The sequence below is a fragment of the Pundamilia nyererei genome, unplaced genomic scaffold (genome assembly GCF_000239375.1).
Source record: "Pundamilia nyererei isolate P.nyererei 1_Seehausen unplaced genomic scaffold, PunNye1.0 scaffold00063, whole genome shotgun sequence".
In the NCBI taxonomy this organism is placed as follows: Eukaryota; Metazoa; Chordata; class Actinopteri; order Cichliformes; family Cichlidae; genus Pundamilia; species Pundamilia nyererei.
In genome coordinates this window covers 1,134,765-1,155,009 of record NW_005187464.1, presented here as the reverse complement: position 1 = coordinate 1,155,009, position 20,245 = coordinate 1,134,765, and the positions used below count along the sequence as shown (strand labels likewise).

General features: G+C 40.4%; 1 protein-coding gene across 3 annotated transcripts; it reads right to left on the bottom strand.

The window, feature by feature from the left end:
* Positions 1 to 409: 409 nt before the first annotated feature.
* Positions 410 to 19,821, bottom strand: dgcr2 (DiGeorge syndrome critical region gene 2). Of its 3 annotated transcripts, none has more exons than XM_005735231.1 (11): positions 19,393 to 19,821; positions 12,442 to 12,474; positions 9,081 to 9,203; positions 4,256 to 4,333; positions 3,963 to 4,167; positions 3,632 to 3,708; positions 3,349 to 3,537; positions 3,059 to 3,262; positions 2,497 to 2,649; positions 1,585 to 1,821; positions 410 to 1,483 (listed from the first exon to the last, which is right to left on the bottom strand). In XM_005735231.1, exons 1-11 carry the CDS (start codon positions 19,472 to 19,474, stop codon positions 1,251 to 1,253), a joined length of 1,614 nt encoding a protein of 537 aa, XP_005735288.1. In that variant the 5' UTR covers positions 19,475 to 19,821; the 3' UTR covers positions 410 to 1,250. The 3 variants fall into 3 exon arrangements, with proteins under 3 accessions (XP_005735288.1, XP_005735289.1, XP_005735290.1); XM_005735232.1 differs by having other exon boundaries at positions 3,355 to 3,537; XM_005735233.1 differs by lacking the exon at positions 12,442 to 12,474.
* Positions 19,822 to 20,245: the final 424 nt, after the last annotated feature.

The following is a 20,245-nucleotide window of genomic DNA, read 5'->3' as shown; positions in this document are numbered from 1 at the left end:
TCTGACATGTTTAAGCCGTTTTTCCCTCCTCGAGGCAGATCATGAGCGGCTTGGATGCTGGTGGTTGTGGGTCAGCTCTGATCTGCAGACGATTACTCCTCTGATGATTGACACCGTAATTCTCCCCAAGTATACAGACCCTCATCACTGACACATAAAAAAAAAAAAAAAAATCCCGCCGCTGCAGTTGGTGACATCTTTCACTAACTGAAGACAAACCTCAGTAACGGAGTTGCAACTGCATGAAGAATAGCACAGAAACGCACCTGATCCAACCGAGGGAGGAATTAAATCACAAAGAAAATGCAGAATTATCCTGGAAAGAGTTGGTAATGAAGCAGAAGCAACTCTGGGACCATCTGGATGATTATACGACTTAATGATTGGAGCATTTATCTCATATAAATGATTTTTTTTTTTTGGGTTTTTCAAACTTGATCTTCACATATACGCTCATAAAGCCTTTTGTCGCTTTGTTGATGGACAGGGAAAGAAAATCAGCCTATATCTATCCCACAATTAAACAATCAAGGTAACGACCTGCAGCCATAAATTATTATCAAAAAAAAAGAAAAAGAAAAAAAAGAGCACAACATCCTTTGACACTACGACGCCACATGTCAGCTTCGCCCGATAAAAACCCCACAGCAGGAAATTTAGCCGTATCTCGCGAGGTTGAACCTCTCAACTACAAAACATGTTTTTCTGCAAACTTGCTCTAAAAACCTGGAAGACGGCTTCGTGTGTCAGACTAATAAACACCAGGGGACAGTTTCTGTACGCGCTGCAACAGACTGTGGGGTGGATGAGAAAGTTATCGTAGCCTGAACACTGATTGATACGTATGTGTTTGAAAGTATGCCGCAAACACAAACAAAAGTTGGCTCTTCTGTCCGTATGCGGTTATTTTTCCTCGTGCTGTTACAAATCTGACCAAAGGGTGTATTTGCACTAGGGCCTTTTTTTTTTATGACCAACAGGCCCGTTTTGAGATGTTTGAAAAGCTTTTCTCAGTCTGGGCTAAAAGCAGAAGTGTGGCCTTCTCAGCCTGGATGTAGAGTTTTTGTCTCTTTGCTCCTTCAGATGTCATCGTCTTTAAAAAAAACAAACAAAACAAAACAAAAACACTCTGATGAGTCTGTACAAACTGTAACTGTCCTCTCTGCAGTCAGCATTTTGTGCTCCTGGTACGGAAAACATCTACGACCCTGCTCCAACTGTGGGTAACGTGCAGGTGTCTGCCCACAGTCTTATACCACGGTGCTGAGGGAGGAGGCGCAGTCTGCAGGCATGGAGACGGGGGCGTGGCCATCTGTCGGTGTGTCGGGCCCCACCAGGAGGGTGCTGCTGTCTATGGAGTCCTCCCTCTCCTGACAGGACGGCGCGGAGTCTGGCACCGGGCCTGTCGCGTTGGGAATATTGGCCTGGAGCCCGTCACCCATGGCGTTCATCTGGCTCGGCACGATGGAAACCCCACCATGCCCTGAAGATACAGATGCAGACAGAGAAGTGGGAAACGAGAGCGTTTATCACTCCGCACATGACAATGTTTGTAAAGAACAAGAGAAAAGGATGTGCGCCTACCGAGGTCCACGTAGAGGAGGCTGTCTGGGTTTATGGAGGCTTCGTATGGAGGAGGGGGGTCGTCGGGATGCTGGATGTCGGGGTATTTGTAGGCTGCATAAGGCGGAGGAGGCTCTTGGAAATGAAAAGCGCCTCCCTCCCCATCATCGGACAGATGCAGGGGAGTGAGACCAGTGCCGAAGGCGTCCGGGCCGTAGTCAAAGCCTGGGACTCGTCTTCCAAGGTTAAAGTGGTGCACTGAGATTAAAGCAGAGTTTAAAGTTTAAGATGCATTTAAAGTGAGCTTTTTGGATTATTCAGACCATCTAAAAATAATAATAATAATAATAATAATAATAATAATGATAATAATGGATTGCATTATCATCTCTGTCTTATTGCTGTTTTATCGCACTTAAGATGCTTTGAAGATGGCAACTGACTGAGAGTGGTCGCAGATCTGGTCTCCGTTTCCAAAGCAACCACTTCAAAAACAACAAGATTGTAAGTTGTCACAAAAACTTTGTGCTGCCATCTCCAACAACCTATTTCCCCAATGTGACTGCAGCAACAGCCAAGACTGTTGTTACTCTCATTTGTATGAAGATGCAGAAAAATAGAAATAAATGTAAAATAGAAAAAAAAACAAATAAATACATTTTAGATGTATAAAGCATAAAACAAGAGGGGAAATTAAACGAATTAATAAAAATAAGTAGCTTAAAACATAAATATCAATATTTAGAATTAATTTCAACATTTATTTTATTTATTTATTGTTGTTTGTGGCCGTTTTTGCCATCCTTATGAGTTTTCATTTTTAGAAAGGAAGATTTTTATCTCAGCTTTTTAAATCGTTCCTCATACAGACAAAGATTAAAAAGTGACCACAGGTGTAAACTTTGGATCTCAGTGCTGCAACACTTTACTCACAGTTTCCTCCAATCAGCGTTTCGATGCGTTCACGTCTTCTCTGACGGAGTCTGTGTACCATGAAGAGCAGCAGAGAGAGGATAAGGAAGGACGAGATGCAGCTGACGATCAGCCTCATCCCGCTGGCCATCGAGTCAAACAGACTATTCCCATCTGACGGAGAAGACGGGAAAAATCTAATCAAATCAGGATATGTCCTTGCAAACGTACTTCGTTAAAAACTTTCTTTTGCTGAGCTTCGAAGGAAATTCTGCACCGTTTATGTGTGAATGTGACACAATTTGCACATTAAACAACACTTTCACATCTTTTCCTTGCAGCACTATTTAGAAGAGGAGCAGGAGCTAATTGTTGATATAAATTAGGCAATTTGAATCCTCCTGACTCATTTAACTTAATATACTGAATATCAAACAGTGTAAAAATGTGTAGGTGACGAATCGTGATGCAGAATAACATCTTATAGGACTACGAGCACTGGAAGGCTTCTAATCACTGATGATCATTACACACTGGTGGTGGTTTGTAACCAGTGGGATGTGTTTGGATGCGGTGGTAGTACCTGGATCGAGGCAGGTGAACTTGCAGCACTCTTTGGGATCCTTGCGGAAGTGCTGGCAGCCTTGTGGCCGCTCACACAGCGCGGCGACGCACATCTCAGGCTCGCCGTCATGACACGTGCAGCTGAGACACGGGTCGTCTCCTTTGGGGGTGAAGTAGTAGCCCTCGTTTACGACATTGTCTTTTATATCCACGCACGTTTGCCCTGTGGCACAGAGAATATCAAAATAAACACATGGCCCCAGCGGAGCAAATAACTGACACATTTTTGATAACAAACAGAAAATTAACCCGTACTCCTCTTGCACAGAAACGGAAACTTCTTGTAGCAGTTCTCAGCGTGCCAGCTGTGCAGGCCTCGCTCGTTCATGCTTTTGTACTGAAAGCGCTGCAGCTGCGCACAGAAGACATTGTCTTGGGTGGCGGAGGCCTCCCCCAAGTCTTTCAGACCCTCAGGAGGCAAAAACACCTGCATAGAGCCTGAACACAAACAATTCACACATTAAAGCATTCAAATAAATTACAGAAGACAAACAGCACATGTAGGTACTTCACAAAGCTGAATCTTTTATACCTTTGTATGCTACTTCCCAGCGGCCATCCAAGGAGTGGCTCTGATTGGTGATCACATACTGGTAACCCACCCAAAATCTGAAACAAACAACACCACTTACACCATGTCTAGTGATGACGCATTAGCTACTACCAGCCACTAGATGGCCTGCAACCAGCTACAGAGCAGTATAACATCTAAAACAACAAGCACACGCACTTCTGCAATATCTTCCTTATTAAAAAAACAAAAACAAACCAGAATTAAAGCAGAAGTTTAAAGACTGAAATGAGATCTCTGTTCAGGAACTGAAACCTGGCAGCTTATTTCTGTGGCAATAAAGAAAACTTACTTGCACTGATCTCTGCACACTTTATCGTCAAAGTCCACCTCGATCTTCAGTATGAACTGCAGCTCCTCGTTGGTCACAAACGTGGCCAACGAGCCGTTGACTTTCTGACACGTATCCACGGCCTGCCAGTAGTTCTCGTTCTTCAGGTACACTTTGTAGCAGCTCGCTGTTTTCTCGTAGTGATGCCACCCGCTGGGACATTTCTCTGCAGACAGAGAAGACAAGAGTGAGCACATGATCGCCATGCAGATTCGATTCAAATAAACCTGCTGAGAGCAAAGTGAGACACTTACTGTTGAAGCGCACCGGCTGAGCCACACCGATGACGTCTTCCACCTGGTCGTACCCGCTGCCATAACGAAACCTCTCCTCTTTTATAACAGCACAAATCAAGACAAAAAGGTTAAAAAAGTGGACTTGTTTGTACGTTCTGCCATAATAAATGTAACTGAGAACAACAGATGGTGTTTTCAGTGTGTAGGATAATTGTTAACAGCCCGCGATAATATTTAGAAGTCAAAACCACCACACATCAGTGAAAATAAGATATATACTGAGGCTGATTCTAATCTGAGTATTATGAAAGCAGAAGCAATGCTTTGCTGACCGTGCAGATAGCATCCTCTACTATGTTTTATCAGGAGTTCACAGAGACTAAAGTCTAGACTGAGGGAAGCACCCCAGTACAGTCTATGTGCAACACAATATAATATACACTTTTTAATGACAAAGTTGTTAATGTGATGGATCTCTTGCTACTCTTTGACTAGCTAGTAAGAAAATAAAGTACGTAGGTATGTTACAAACTATAAAGAAAACACTCTGTCTCAATTGTGGCATCTTTACTACTTTTTCTTAGTATAAACTAGAAGAAAAAGATCAGATTTAAAAACGGGGAATATGCTTGATCTCTTAGAGCACATATGATATATCAGCAGATAATAGGTGTTTACTGATATTGGCATTTATAACAGCTGATAAATGAGCATTTAAAATGTAAAAAGACAAGAGAAACAGCCTTCAAATGCTTTTCTGTGTTGATGCTGCATAATCTGTCCACCAGAGGGCCCTCTGTAACTTCCCTGTTAGCAAAACACCTCTGGCACAACAACCAGAGGTGTGTTTTTGATGGTGGCTATATTGGACAACGGATGCTGGATTTGGAGCAGGCAGGAAGGAAGAGAGGACGACCTCAGAGGAGGTTCATGGATGTGGTGTAAAAAAGAGGACAGGCTGGTGTGAGACAATGGCGACCCCTGAAGGGAGTAATGGGTAGCAGATAAAAAAAGACTATTTCTCTGTTACATGACTCAATGAGATTTTGTTCTTGACTGATGCTTCAAAAAGGAAGGAACTGCAGGCTATAAAAACAGCAAATACTGAAGAACTTAACTGAAAAAAACCCACCAAATTTGAGGAGCATACACTTTGTTTACATTTATAACAGCATTTATTTTGATTTTGCACTGAGATTCATGACAACTAGAGATGGCACGATACCACTTTTTTAATGTCCGATATAGATATCATAAATTTGGATATCTGAAGATACCGATATGAATCCGATAGTGTAATTTTTAATCAATAAAACTTCTTTAAAAAAAAAAAAAAAAAAAAAATATCTTGCTGCATTTTGTATAAGTTCATTTTCAAGTCTAAAAACAAAACAAAACACTAAAGCTATTCTGCTATATTTGTATGCAAAAAATACACTGCACCCAAAATATTTCATAGTTCAGCAACACTGATCAATCTAATAAACTTAAACCTGCACCATCCTTCCTATTCTGGTGTTTTAAAGAGTACTTAGCAGAAATATTAAACAACCTAACTAATAGGGATGTCAACTACTAGCAGAAAAAAAATAGGGAACAGCTAGACATTTTAAATGTGCCCCCGTTTCCCTGTTCATGGCCTATCGGCCCCCTGCATAACTTTGCTAGATCCGCCCCTGCACAGTTGCCAGCCGTCAGCTACGTAGAAAAAGATCCTGGTGTAGAAATTAATATTAAATAAATTCTAACAACAGCTTATCACGGTTAAACTTGCTGCTGTTGTTTAGCCGCTGGTTTCCTTTTTCTGGTGCAAAGTGGGTCAAAAACTAACAAGAGAGAAAGACTCGCGACAGAAAAGCTGATCAGCCGATCATTGATCAGTTTCATGATTGAAGTAGCAACAGGAGAGGGAGGGAGAGAATGAGAGGCAGTCGCTCCATATATTGGTTGTTAAGCTTAACGTGGGAATGCTTTACAAACATTCACAGATGAACTTACACACTTGCTTTACTTCTCTCTGGGTTAACTTTCTCTGAGATGAAATGCCGGTTTGGTAGCGAGGCTCCAAATGCTCAACCAGACCGCCAAGAGGTCTCGCACGCTACAGCCGCTCTATCATGTGACACATATTGGACTGATGTGCTAAGGTTATGAGCTGAGTTACGCCATGTTGCAAGTTTTGTGAGGTGCTTTCGTGATATTTAATGGATTGGATTACATTTTTTATTTCTCTCCGACATCCGATCCAGTAATTTAGGTCAGTATTGGACTAATACGGATACATAATATCGGATCGGTCCATCTCTAATGACAACAATCTGTAGCCACAGTTTTCACTGCATACAGTGACAGGCCTTCAGCTGGGTATTTTCAACTTTTCAAGTTTCTCAACTGTAAAGTTGAGACGTTTCTTCTTGCATCGGCCACTCTGCTGTTATTATAAGATTGAAGGATTGCTTCACCTTTTAGTGTTATTAAAAAAAGTTAAGTGCCCTAACAAGAACAAAGACTCTCCAGCAAGCCGCTGATTAACGTGACAATAAGCCCTTGACTTGAGTAAGGCTTGCATTTCTCAGTAAGCTCACACTTAAAAAAAACAAAAGGTCAGTAGTTGTCCCTCTAAACATGCAGACTATCAGATATATGAATTTGTCCAGTTTTACTGCTGAATAAACAGAAAGAAAAAGAAGCAGAAGGAAATTACTTCTCAACTTCTTAAGCTGTTCTGTTAAAAATGTGGTTTTACTGCAGAATGAATAGACTTCAGTGTGAACCCTTAATCGTTTAACAGCAGTGCCGGCATGGAGCGTTAACTCGGAGCGTGGACGGCTGCTGTATGGAGGTCACATGCTGCACTCAATCCTTTCACTAACTCCTGTTATGCTGTTAGAGATCTCGGGATAAGGTCTTTCTAGATTTAAGCGGAGAACAATAGGATTTTGGTCAAAGGCTTAGTGACATCTATGCAGTGTAGGACAGATGAACCAGCAGTAAACAAAAACAGAGACACATGTGCAGCCACTCAGCCTTTAACCCTTCTTCCCCCTGCCATCTGACGCTGTCAATAGAGCGGACACACTGTGAGGGACTATGAGGACTACAAAACCACATCTGAGCAGCTGAGCAAAAGCAAATTAGTAAGACAGGACTGTTTATGTGGGTGGTTATTGTATTAAATGCAACTATGCCATGCTGCAGTTCAGACAGGGACGCAAGGGCCAAGATTTACTATTTTTACGTTTGGTAGGAAAAACCTCTGTGATAAAAACAAAGCTATTGTCAGTATCTGTTGAAGAGGTGCACTGAAAGGAGTGGACGCAGGTATTTAAAAGTCATAAAACCTGATCTACTAATGCTAAAGGCAGGTGATTTTACTGCCAACTGTGCTCAATTTAACTCAGTTCTCCAACTTCTCTGGAATGAGAAGGAGAGATGGCATGTGTTCAAAGTAGAAAAACTTAAGGCTGAGCGCCGCATATTTCTGGCCCTCAATACTACCGATATTCACCCAAGTGACATGTAATTCCTAATTTTCCACTTCCGAACTTGCTCAGTAACATACATACACACTGAACACCAAACGTGTGAATGCTCAGTGTCAAAAATAGCACTGTGAAAAAAATAAAAAACACTGACATGGGGCCAGCTGATTTTTCTGAACAAGAAAAGAAAGAAACAGATATTCTGGCTTCATCCAGTTCAGACCCAGTTAGTATTCCAACCGTCTCCTGTAGTGCAAAAGCATGTTTATGGATGGTGTGCGACTTGCTTTGTAGCCGTGTTCCTGTGGGATTACGCTTTAGCAGGAAATCTACAACCTAACTATGTCGAAACTCAACGCATTAGCCTTACATGCACCTCCCTAGAAATGTAACCACACAACTACTCTGATTGGTCAATTATTCCTGTGTATGTCTGGCTACTTTTTGGTTCAGTTTTTCAAATTTATCAGTGAGAGCATAAAATCATCGCCTCAATGTAAGGAATAATAATCAATATTAGAACTCACAAATATCAGCAAATTCCTGAAGGGAGATTGTTGAAACTATCAGAATGAAGACGAGGGAGTGTACAAAGAAATGGAAAAAGTCCCCTCAAGCCCCTGAAGAACACTGACCACAACAAAGCATTGACATTGCCTGGCATCGCATGGAAAACACCAGGACACGACCACACTGTAATTAACATGTAATGCACCAGCACAAGAGTAAGTGCAAGCTGTGGGCTCCACAAAGCTTCCCTGCACAGGTCTGGCGCACTGGCGACCTGTCCAGGGTGTAGCCAGGTGGGATAGGTGGGATAACTCCAGCCTCCATACAACCATGAGCTGGATAACCGGTTTAGATGGAAGGAGATTACCCAGAAAACAAAAACATATTGATTTTCCTTCAGCTGCCTCTCATTGATCTGAGCTGCCATGCTCTTTCAAAGAGAAAGCACATGTCCTGTTCATCCTGCTCTTTTACTCCATCATATTCCTTAATACACACTCACTCAATCAACTCTTCTGTATGTAGATGTCACTGCTCATTAATGACATGGACTAACAGCGTCTTTGTTTACAAACTGAGGCACTGATGGCTGATCACCTGCAGATAACTTCCATTTACCCTGTATACTAAATCTGTGCATATATTCACCTGAACATCTCTCAGTTTGGCTTGATTAGATTGCGCTACATCCTCCACACCTGTATTCAGAGCTGCTCAGCTGTGGTCTGATCATCCAAGCGTGAAAAGGTTTTAAAAGGTTCTGGGTGTTGCTAGACTTTCCAAAAATCAATCATGTTATGGGTGTTAGGTAACAGACTGAGTGTGAAAGGGCTTAAGTGAGCTGCACTCACGGGGACAGTCCATCTCGTCACTCTTGTCCTCACACGCTGTCCAGCCGTCACACTGCCAGGACATCGGGATACACTGCATCTTCCCACTGCGGCAGGCAAACTGCCCGGGGCTGCAGCGCTGCTCTGAAATACACACAAAAAAAAGAGGGTTTATGTGGTTAAACCTGCACATAACCAAGGCCTTTTTCCTAAGAAGAGAAAAACCATTTAAACTCAGAGTGCAGCAGTCTGAATGGCGCCGTGTGAGCTTTCAAGGCAGTTAATAAAATAAGATGTCTGAGATGGCGAATGGGTAAATGTACAATTAGAGCTGCTTGATCACGGCAAAAATCATCATCACCATTACTTCGTGAGTATTGACATTGGGATGATTTAACACAACTGCTTACACGCTCAAAACAAAAACAACAACAAAAAAAACAAAACACAACAGGCCAAATGCAAAGGAAAGGGATGCACTTTTTGGCCAAACAAGAGCATTATTGGAAAACACACAACGTTATTATGTTAATAAATGAGTGGAAGACAAAATTGTAACTGAATAAAAATTCAATCAACTGTGCTTCCTGTGATTGTGACTGTCCTAATTATTACTCTTAGGGTACTCTTAGGGCAGAGCTACTGTCCTAAGAGTAGCTCTGCCACTTTAACAGAATTTGTCTGGTATTTCCTTTGACGTAGTGGTGTCATTTCTGTGTGTTTGCGCAGCCTAGGAAGTAATAGTGACCCTTAAGCCCCTTGCTTAAGGGGCTTTTTCCGCCCCTTAAGCAAGGGGCGGAAAAAAGCCACAGCCGCTAGCGATCACGTATGTTTGGATTTCTTAAACTTTATCAGAGATGTCGATCAACTGCAAGGAGGAAGATAATCTGCAGAGCCATTTCATCATGTCTGCAAGCCACTGCATTATGTTTATAGCCTGACATTAATAGAATCTGCTGCTAAGAGTATTTCATGATATTCAGTAACATTAGAGCGCTGAGTACTCCTGCAAGCAGTTCAGTGATGACAGCAACTCAAGAAGAAGCCTAAGGCACACAGCAGACAATACTGAACTTCTATGTTCTGTCTGTTTAGCGGCCTATGAAATAAACTGAGCTTTCCCGATGCAGTTAAACAGCTCAGTGGGCAGTGTCAACATTACTGATCATCAGATCAATAACTTATCACTATTTGCTTGTTTTTAGATTGTTACAGAAAAGGGTAAGTTCAACATACTCGGGATATCGCTTGCCTTTACTTAAGCTGTCATATGAAAGTACATATACTTCTGTTAAGTGTTTCCAGCTGGGCATCATGTACCTGGAGTTAGGGCTGCTCAATTAATCAAATTTTAATCACGATTACGATCTGGGCTTTCAACGATCATTAAAAATGACTGAGCCGATTATTAGCCCCTCCCTCATTTATCCGCGACACCTTAAAGGCCGGTCCGTGAAAATATTGTCAGGCATAAACCGGCCCTTGGCGCAAAAAAGGTTGGAGACCGCTGATTAAGAGGACCCGAGGGAAGCTCAGAAAGCTAAGCAGAAGTTATTTGGAGAGGAGAGTGACTGCCGTTGGTTGAAAAGAGTTTAAAAAAAAAAAAACTTCAGTGGTGTTGCACACTATTTTATATTATTTTTTAAAGTCATTATTCAATACATTGTTATTGTTAACCCTTTAAAGCCGGTCAGAGCACCATGCTCTGTTTTGTGTAACATTTTTAAATCCCTGTAGAACCTGAACCGTGTAAGCTAGCGCAATATTATTATTTTTTGCATAAGAAACCAGAGGAGTTTTACTTACATCTTATGCCATCAGCTTGTCCTCGGTCACGGTTTCCTTCCACATATATCTTTGCAAAAGTTGCATAAAAAGCACTTGCAGCAACAAAAACATAATATTCCAGAAACACGCTTTGCCGACCCGATCAGCTGTTCGTAACACTTCCCACAGTGAAACAGACGTCAGCGCAAACTATCGCATGTCCGCCATTTCCTGCCCGAAACCGGAAGTGACATAATTTTTGCGGAAAATGTAGTATTTTACTTGTAGGCTTTAAAAGCCTATACTGGTGTTTTTATAAGTCATGTTTGACTTTTCTGAATAGTTTCTGGGATGCTTGCAACTCGAATTGCACTGCTGGAAATAGTTTATTTTGATGCACCTGCTGTTTTTAGATTTCCTGTTGTTGTAAACTATTTTTTGCAACTTTTTTGTATTTAAAAGTTTTGAGGGATAAACCTCTTAAATTTCTCCAAGTAGAAATATATGTAAAAAAAAAACCAAAAACGATTTTCAAATTTTTTCTAGTTTATTGCACTTTTTTGCAATTAATGTAGTTACTATGGACTTAATGCATACATATTATTAAAATATGGGCTATAACAGTTGTATAGCAACTTGAAATGCTCCCACAAATGGCACTACAACATATAAAAAATAATATAAGCTCTGGCGGACTTGGTTCTATAGTAGGTCGTAAGGGTTAAATAAATATTGTCAAATAATCGAGATCTCAATTTCAGTGAAAATAATCGTGATTATCATTTTTGCCATAATCGAGCAGCCCTACCTGGAGTCAAATGTTTTAACCGATGCGTGAAACAATACATTTTTAGACATAAGTGGTAATGGCTGCCGTTTTATTTGTGAATATTTATTACACGGCGTGCTGCGGGGAAAAGCCTGTTCTAACGTTTGAGTCTAAGGTTTATTTTTTAGCACCTGGCGGCTCTTTTTTGCTTCTCATCCGTAAATAATCTGCTCTTTCACGTGATTCAGTTTATTTTGAAAAGTCTCAACAGGCTCTTGATCTTTATTCTGAAAGGTTTATGTGGAAAATAAACAAGCGGACACCAATGGTTTTATCGTTGTTGTTGCTAACAACAACGCATAAAAACAGGCGCTTGTCCGACCGTACTGTGGTTATATTAAATATAAGAGAAAGAGAGAACTTTAAGAAATTAATATAGCCACTACATTGACCATCAAAACGATGAAAAAATATTGCCGTAAACAGTTTATTTTGCGACACCACGAAACAAACGATAGCGTAAAATGAAACGATAGATGTTTTTATATAGTCATCCGATATATATCATTATATCGAACAGCCCTAGGACAGAGTGAATGAAAATAAAAACTGAAATTTAAGTTCCTTTCCTTAATACAGGGTATTATTTTCAACAATAGATTTAGCAGTCCTGCCCATTAGAGATCAGACTGTGCTACATGAAGCCCATTAACTAAAATCTGTTTTAGCCCACCTGGTTTATATTAAAATATAAATTTGACTGCTTTAAAAGGACTTTTAGTTTAATACAGGGTGACTCTTATATTGAAAATCTGCTTGAAAACCCCAAAAACATACTGTGCTTACCTGACAATAATCTTGCCAGAGCTACCCGTGGACCTGAAACAAATAGAAAAAAAAAAATAGAGTGACTAGCCTGTATATCAGTGTGTCGTCTTTCAAAAAAAAAGTAAAAATATATTTCATTTAATCCAGTCCGATTTAAAAAGAAAAAAAAAAAGTTATATTTTTTTAATCCTTTTTATGCTGCTCGTGATTTTTTCTTTATTTCTTACTGTCACCTGTTCTCTCCACCCTCTTGTTTGTGAGGACACAGGTAGTCATGTAAACCTGCAGAGGAGCTGCATCACCCACTTGCCTGACAAACAAACACTATTTTTTTCTTAGAAGAGAGAAAAAGGGAGGGAAAAAAAGCTTATTTAATTTAAAACCAGACCTCCAGCTTTGAAAATCAACACAGCTGCGACCACAACCTAAACTGGACTTCAGTGTTAAATATTATTTATTTGTACTACAGGTGGTGCAAAATAAATAAGCAATTACAAGAAAAAAAATCTGATTTCCCAAATAAAAGCTGTCAGTTAGTTATAAGAGTTCGTTTTGATGTCAGATTTTCTAAATAAAAGTTATTTCCCAGATGTCTGACTTCATTACCATCATACTTCAACTTTTATAGCCAAACTATTTAGCTACCGTTCTTTTGCAACAAGCATTAAAGCCCAACAACACCACCGGATTTCCAGAAAGCCTAGTTCTGATTGCTGCAACCTTACTGCACAAGGATTCCTTAGACACTAACAACCCTGTGGGAACTTCTCACTGGGCTTTACACCATGATTTAAGCATTAAAAAGCTTTTTCTAGTACTGGACTGTACATCCCTATTTTATAGAGAAGCAGGATGAAGAAAAAACCCCACATTGTGGCTGGGATGAATTCATTGCAATTTGTTCTTGGAAGCATTACAACGCTACCAGTTCATCTATATTTTAGTGTAATGCTTGTCCGAGGGTTAAACAGCGCCAGAGTTGTTAATTTAAGCTTAGGAAAGCTAATGTTAGATCGAAGCAGTGCTACTGAACCTGTAACCCTTAAGGTTAACAAGATCACACAGTCCACGGGTGTTTTAATAGCCATCTCACACAGAAATGTCACCTCTTGGTTAATGCTAAGTGGACTGAGGTGCATTACAGACACATCTCAGTCTCCAGGGAGTGAGTGCATCATCAAACCTGAATGTGTGTCAAAATGACAGATAACTTTAAAGACATTAACAATTAAACACATTAGAGGGAGGCTAATAATAATAATTCATCCTTAAGTTTATGATAAATAATTGTTGGCGGATGGGTTAAAAAGCTTTGTTTACGGTAATCAAACAGGGGTAGAAGGTGATGGCCCTTAGTTGGAAGCAGGCTTGTTTTAGAGTCCGATTTTTTTAAAATCTAATGCCCCAGTTCAATCAGTGCATTGAATGAAGCTTCGCTCAGATTCCCTCATATTTGCCCTCTTAAAGTCATGACATTATGACTGCAGGCAATCATATTTCAAAAGTGAGGGGATTTCCCCTTTAAATGCTTCCACAGGGGGGATTTATACACTTTGGGAGGGATCAGGGTCAGTTTGAGGATCAAACTGTTGGGGGGATAAGCCGAGTGAGCTCAAGACTGGAGGTCCGAATAACCGATTAGTAACGTGCAGGTCACTGGTTTGAGTCCCTGTTCAGATGAAGGCACTTCCTTTTTCTCCAGAGTGTGATCCTAGGTGTCTTAAGTAGATTTAGATGTCTGCACTCTGTCAATTTCACATCTTTTAAGTCTCATAGAAACATGGAAGGAAAGCACATCAGACGTTGTCCACATTGGATGTCAATTCATCTTTGGAGCAATTTGGACCAGTCCGGTGCAATGCTTTTAATTGTTTTGGGTATTTTCCTACATTATAAATGCTAATTTGAGGCCCTAGTTTCTGATATATAGTATTCTCCATGTGCAGGAAGCAAACAAGACTTTTATTAGCAGTTCTGGTTTCTATTTTGAGTCTTACTGACTAGCACAGACTTGGAAAATAGGAATACATTGGCTGAAATGAATCTCAAACACATCAACACTTGGTCCAATCACAATTCAGCTATTTATTGAGTTTAAATAAAAAGCTCCTTACTCATAGTCAGACTGCAAACAGTGACTGAAACACAAAAAAGGACATCCAGACTTATGTGTGATTTTTCTTTTATGTGGATACCCACCGGCTATGGTAGTAGCTAAGGATTTTGGGAAGTGGCGACCCTGAAATTTGATCATGAGGACAGGTTGACTTTCCATGCTTTTTATTTTCAGAAAGATAAATAAAACACAGCCCAATAAAACCTCTGATAAAACCTCTGAGATGCCACAATAAAAGCTGCTTCAAATCAAAATCCCTAGTGTTTCAGTGGACACTAGCAATACAGTTTATTGAAACGCGCATGCTTTTATTGTGAAACATTTTCTTGTGTATTAAATATATTACAAACGAATTAACCAATTACCTTATAATGTACATGTTTGCAGACTTGCTAAAGAAAACAAGCCTCTTGCTGTGTGTAGCTGAATAAACACTTTCATCAGAGAAGGATGTGAGCTTTTTCCTCTTCCCTACAAGGCTGCCAGATAATTGTAACAAATCCTCCGACAGGGAACAATATTTTAATTTAAAAATTTTTCCCCATACATTTCCCACTAATGAATATTGCAATAAGACTTGCTGCTAAGGCTAAGAAGCAAACAAAGCCAAATCCAGCTTGTTACTGGCTGACTCTTTATATAGTTACATGTGCTCCTTCAGAACTATAAAATACAAGCATATGTGCTCCATTTGAATAATGACTGTCTGTGCACATCAGTATTCATGCTTTCAGTGCATAGCTGGTATCTGTACTGCTCGAAAACCCACAAATGCTACTGGAATCAGAATAAGATGCCAGCAGCTGCCTGCTTTAGGTTATCAGACATTACAAGCTGAAATCAGGACTTGTGCATATCCAACCTGTTCATATATCAGAATAACAATGATTAGGCAGTTATTGTTTTGTTACTGCTGCGGGAAAACACAAGGTCAGAAAATCAGAGATCTCAATTTAGTTAAAGGCAACAGGGGCAAAAAAAAAAAAAAAAAAACAACAACTAAAAAAACCCATCCCTTGCCGAGGCTTTTTTTCAGGATTTTATGATCTGTACACGTTGACAAAAGAATCAGCAAACACTGGTTACCCTGAGCGAAGTGAGCCTCTGCATCTCTTATATAACCGACAGGAAAGCACAATAAAGACTATGAGACTGCCCCAGCTCGGTCCCGCTCAAGTGTAACGGCACAGTGAACCGGCCTTGTGCACACTCTGCATCATCTCCAGCTGCTGATGATTCATATCAGCACTGAGCTTTGCTGTTAAAAGCACTGTGTGGGTATGGACATTCATTTATTTCTTTTTCATTGCACCTTCTCACATTAACAAGCCATATTTTTATCTGCACCTTGTGCATGAAAGCACTGCTGGTCAGCTTCCTGTGATAATTAACCAAAGTAAAGCGCCTTTCCTGTGCTAACACTGTCAGTTCAGCTGTGAGACACACTTAATATTTAAAATTGTAAACAAAGCTGTGTGACTGGAAGCTACAATGTTATTAGAAAAAGTTAACACTGTTTCCAAAGTAAGTAGTGTCAAAGGGGCAATACTATATCTCTATAGACCAATTCACCATGTTAGCTATAAGACGCCTTATGAAATCAGTCCTTGAGTCACTTCTATATTATTTTAAATTCCTCTACAAAAGCAGTCCCCAGCAAACCAGGACGAGAAGTGTCAAAGTGAAAAAGTTTTGCTTTACAGCCAGAAATGTGAAAGGGGATGAGGGCTGTCTTACAGTAATCCTGCAGAAGGAAGTAATTCACCCGTATAGACACTATTTACCCCATAAAACAACCAAATGGAAACCATAACTTAGCCTCATGTCTGGACAATGTTGACATCAAATTTCACGAGTTCTCTCAAGCGCCATATTATCTCATTTACTGCTTTTCGCTAGCTGCCAGAATACACGTACACAGGGTTATTTTGCCCGCATGTCATGTTTCAAACATTTGCCTCAGTGACCTTTCAATAAACTGCATCACTGTATTATTGCATGGCTGTACTTCAAGTCTACCTGTTAAAATCCTCAAACGATAAATGGCACAGGTTGAAACACCGCCAATTTTTTTGTGAAAAACAGACTACTGAACAGCCGACAGTGCAACACAAATCGGCTGCTCAGACCCACAGACAAGACCCAAAGATTAGCTGACTGCAGCTCAAGTTTAAGCTGATGGTTGTGTCAGTCACACTACACAAAAACAACCAAGCTCTGTTCACTTTTATACGCTGTTGGCTGTACTTAACCTCTTGACTCTTTTTTTAGAGCGCACACTGAAGTTTTTCACTCTCAGACAGCTCGGTTCACCTCTAGTCTCTGTAACCCACAGGACACATGCTAACCACTGGGCCTATCATGTGCATTTCTGCTTTTATCTTAACCATACATACTGCTTCTAGCGTGTATTGTTATGCATCATGCAAATGCAGGAAACCTGCTGATTTGCCTTAGTTGCACGTGAAACTCAGCTGGCCAATTGAGATGATCCCGATCACATAGATTTGCCTTAAAATGTGTGACACTTCAGTGTTGCCTGCCTCATTGGAAAATGCATAATCTGAACCTTTGAGAGTTTGCTGGAGTCAGCTGTGAAACAAATGTAGAAAGCAGGTATGCCCTTTGTAAGTGTTAAAAATGTATGAGGATGATGTGGTTTAGCAGGTTACATCAATACCAAGTTAATGTCTCCACAACACGAAGTCTTAAGCAATTATTTACATGTACGTTCAGATTTGGAGTTATACTCCCGCAGTCTTGATCTCAAGTCAAATGACCAAGTCATGGTTGAAATAGTGACAAAAAAAAGCCAGCCCAACTTATAAAAACACAAGATGATGCATTCACTCCTGAGCATTTAAGAAAATCATGACTGTACTATTTGGAAACTCCTAATATAAATAAACATTTGCCCAGGGAACAAACCTCGACACGACCGATTAAAAGCACGCCCTGTTTGGTGTGCCAATTGTTTTCTAGGTGGGAGGTTTCTCCTTTGGATCGAGGCAGACAATAAAGTGTTTATTCATGAGGCTGAACTGATAGTCTGAACTGAATATCAGGATCACAAGACCGGGATTAAAGCAAACCACAAGACGCATTTGGCCTTTCCCTGCTCAAATGGACATCTAAACAGCACCTTAGAAGCTCTGCATTTGAAACAAAAGTAGAACACACTTACAGCAGAGACAAATAATAATTGTTTTTTACCTGTTTGGATTTCTGTGACCTTCCAGGTGTATTTTATAATTATTCACTGTCACCAGGGGGCAGCATTTTACCAGTGGATGTGCTCAGGTACTTTCAAACAAGAGCTGCTGTTTAACTTTTGGCATTTCTTTTTAGGTACTGCTGTTTCCTTTGTGCCAGGCTGCAATTATAAAAAGCCTCATTGAAGGTTACACTGACTCACTAAACCATCTTCGAGTTTAAAATGGTATAACACAAAAGTATAGCACAGCACTAGTTCTTATTAAGTGGGCATCTCTTCAACACAATACACACAAGTCAAAGTGGTTGTTCCTAAACATCAGTTGATAATCTCTTACTTTGGGTGGTTTTTACAGATATGAAACAATATTGTGTTAAAATGGAGAGTAGTTTTAAACAAAAAAATGCATTTCTTTGTTTAGGGATTTGATTGTTTCTTTTACCCTTTTCAAATGTTACAGTGTGTCCTGTGCAGGGGTGCCATGATATTTAAAACAAATACTGCCATGATGTTAATAATAGACATAAATCAGGGTTCCTTTTGCTCAAAATGAGCTTTTGGCAGTGACTTTTGATATTGATGCATGTAGTTAAGGCAAAAAGCCTGTTTTACCTGATTTAACAAACCTTTTCCTTTTATTGTATTTAAACTTAAATCAACTAAACTCAGCTTTAGAAAACTGATTTGCAACACACAATCCCCGTCTTTTGTGGACTCTAAAATATATATAATCATCTAAGAAAGGTGTTTTTCTGGCTACACTCCCTTACCCTACCTCCCTGCACTAATGTGCTGCAGAATTTTAGTGCAAGCAATTTGTCAAAATAAGACAAAACATCCAATAAATGAAGTTAAACTGAATTTTTCTATACAGATGTTTTTTGACCACTATATTCATATAGTGGCACCACTAGCCCTGAGTATTAGCTTACGAGCTTATGTTGCCACAGAGACATGACGCATTACCCTTTAATCTCTATTCATCAACTAAGAAGTTTCCTTCAGACAGCTTTATCGTTTTAGTCATCACACTGGTGTGTAGTGCGATGTGCCTGGGCTTGCAGCTCTATGATGTGAGACAGGTTTAGTGATGCAGGAGCATGAATCTCTGACATGCATTTCAAATTGAGGCTTCACGGCGGAAGCGGAGACCAACCCTGGAATGTAGTGAAGCCTAAATACACCTACATTGTTTACAAAGCTTTGGATTGAGCCAAGATATAGTTTCCACCTTGCGTAAGCACAATTAAGTGAATAAATGATTATGAGCTGTATCAAAAGGTCAAAACTAGACGGTTGACTCGAAGCGACCTTGTTTATTTTGACAACAACACACAGCCTTACTTGATTTTCAGGTGAAATAAATTATAATTTCGTTTAGAGATTTCAAGCTGGTGGGCATTACTTTAAAAGATTAAACATAACAAGAGTGCCAGCAGCAGCAGTAAAGGGGTCCTCCCCGCTGTCCAGCAGCAGCAGGAACACGGGTTAAAAAGTACCGGAGTCCCCGGCTTGTGGAGCAGGCCTCCCCGGTGAACCTGCCGCCCCCTGCCTCCAGCTCTAATCCGTTTCTCCCACTTTCTAGCAGAGCCCGGGGGGAATACATGCACAAGAAAAACAACTCGGAGAGGCTATTTACCTGCCCGTGGTGGGTCCGTTAAGGTGAGGACGAAGAGAAGAGAGAAGAGGACGAAACTGCTGCTGTCAGCTTTCGGCAACATTTATCCTCCATTCATAGTAACTCCTCTATCCAGAAATGTAAGATATATTCCGAGGATCTGCACCGCCGCCGCCCTTTCCGAAACTACACCGCGAAAAGCCGAACGCAATTTGTGCCCATTTTCACGCAGTCGGAGCGGCAGCTGAGGGAAGAAAACAGCGTGTGCACAAGCATAGTCGTACCGCTCAGCGACCAGGGTCGTGCTTCCGAGGGGCTAACGTTAGCTAGCTGAGCCGCTCTGCCGTTAACGTCCCGTCCCGCTGCTCGGTGCCGAGCGACTCTCATCCAAGATGGCCGCGGCCTCCCATCACAACAATCCCAAACATGCAGCGCGCACACACAGGCCATCAGCTGGAGGAGCCAGGGGCGGGGCTTACTGCGCGCGTGCGTGTGTGTTTGTGTGTGTGCTGAGGCCATTCAACTCTAAATATCGCTAGTTAAATAATTTCTTTGACTCAAGATAAAACTAAAAAGGCACAAGATGTACATCATACTATTATTATTATTATTATTATTATTATTATTATTATTATTATCATATCTGGGAAATAATAATAATATTTAACGTGAGAAAAGGGTTTTAAGACTAATGTATCGAATAAAACGTTCTAAATATAACTGTTATTCTTGTAAATTTAACTGATTGTATTTAGTATTGTCTTTTCTATTTTGTTGTAAATGTATTTAAAACAGTCAGTTCAGTTTAAAGCTGAAAATATTTACTTTCAGATAATTTGCACATATTTCAAGCTGTGTGCACATTTTATGTTTT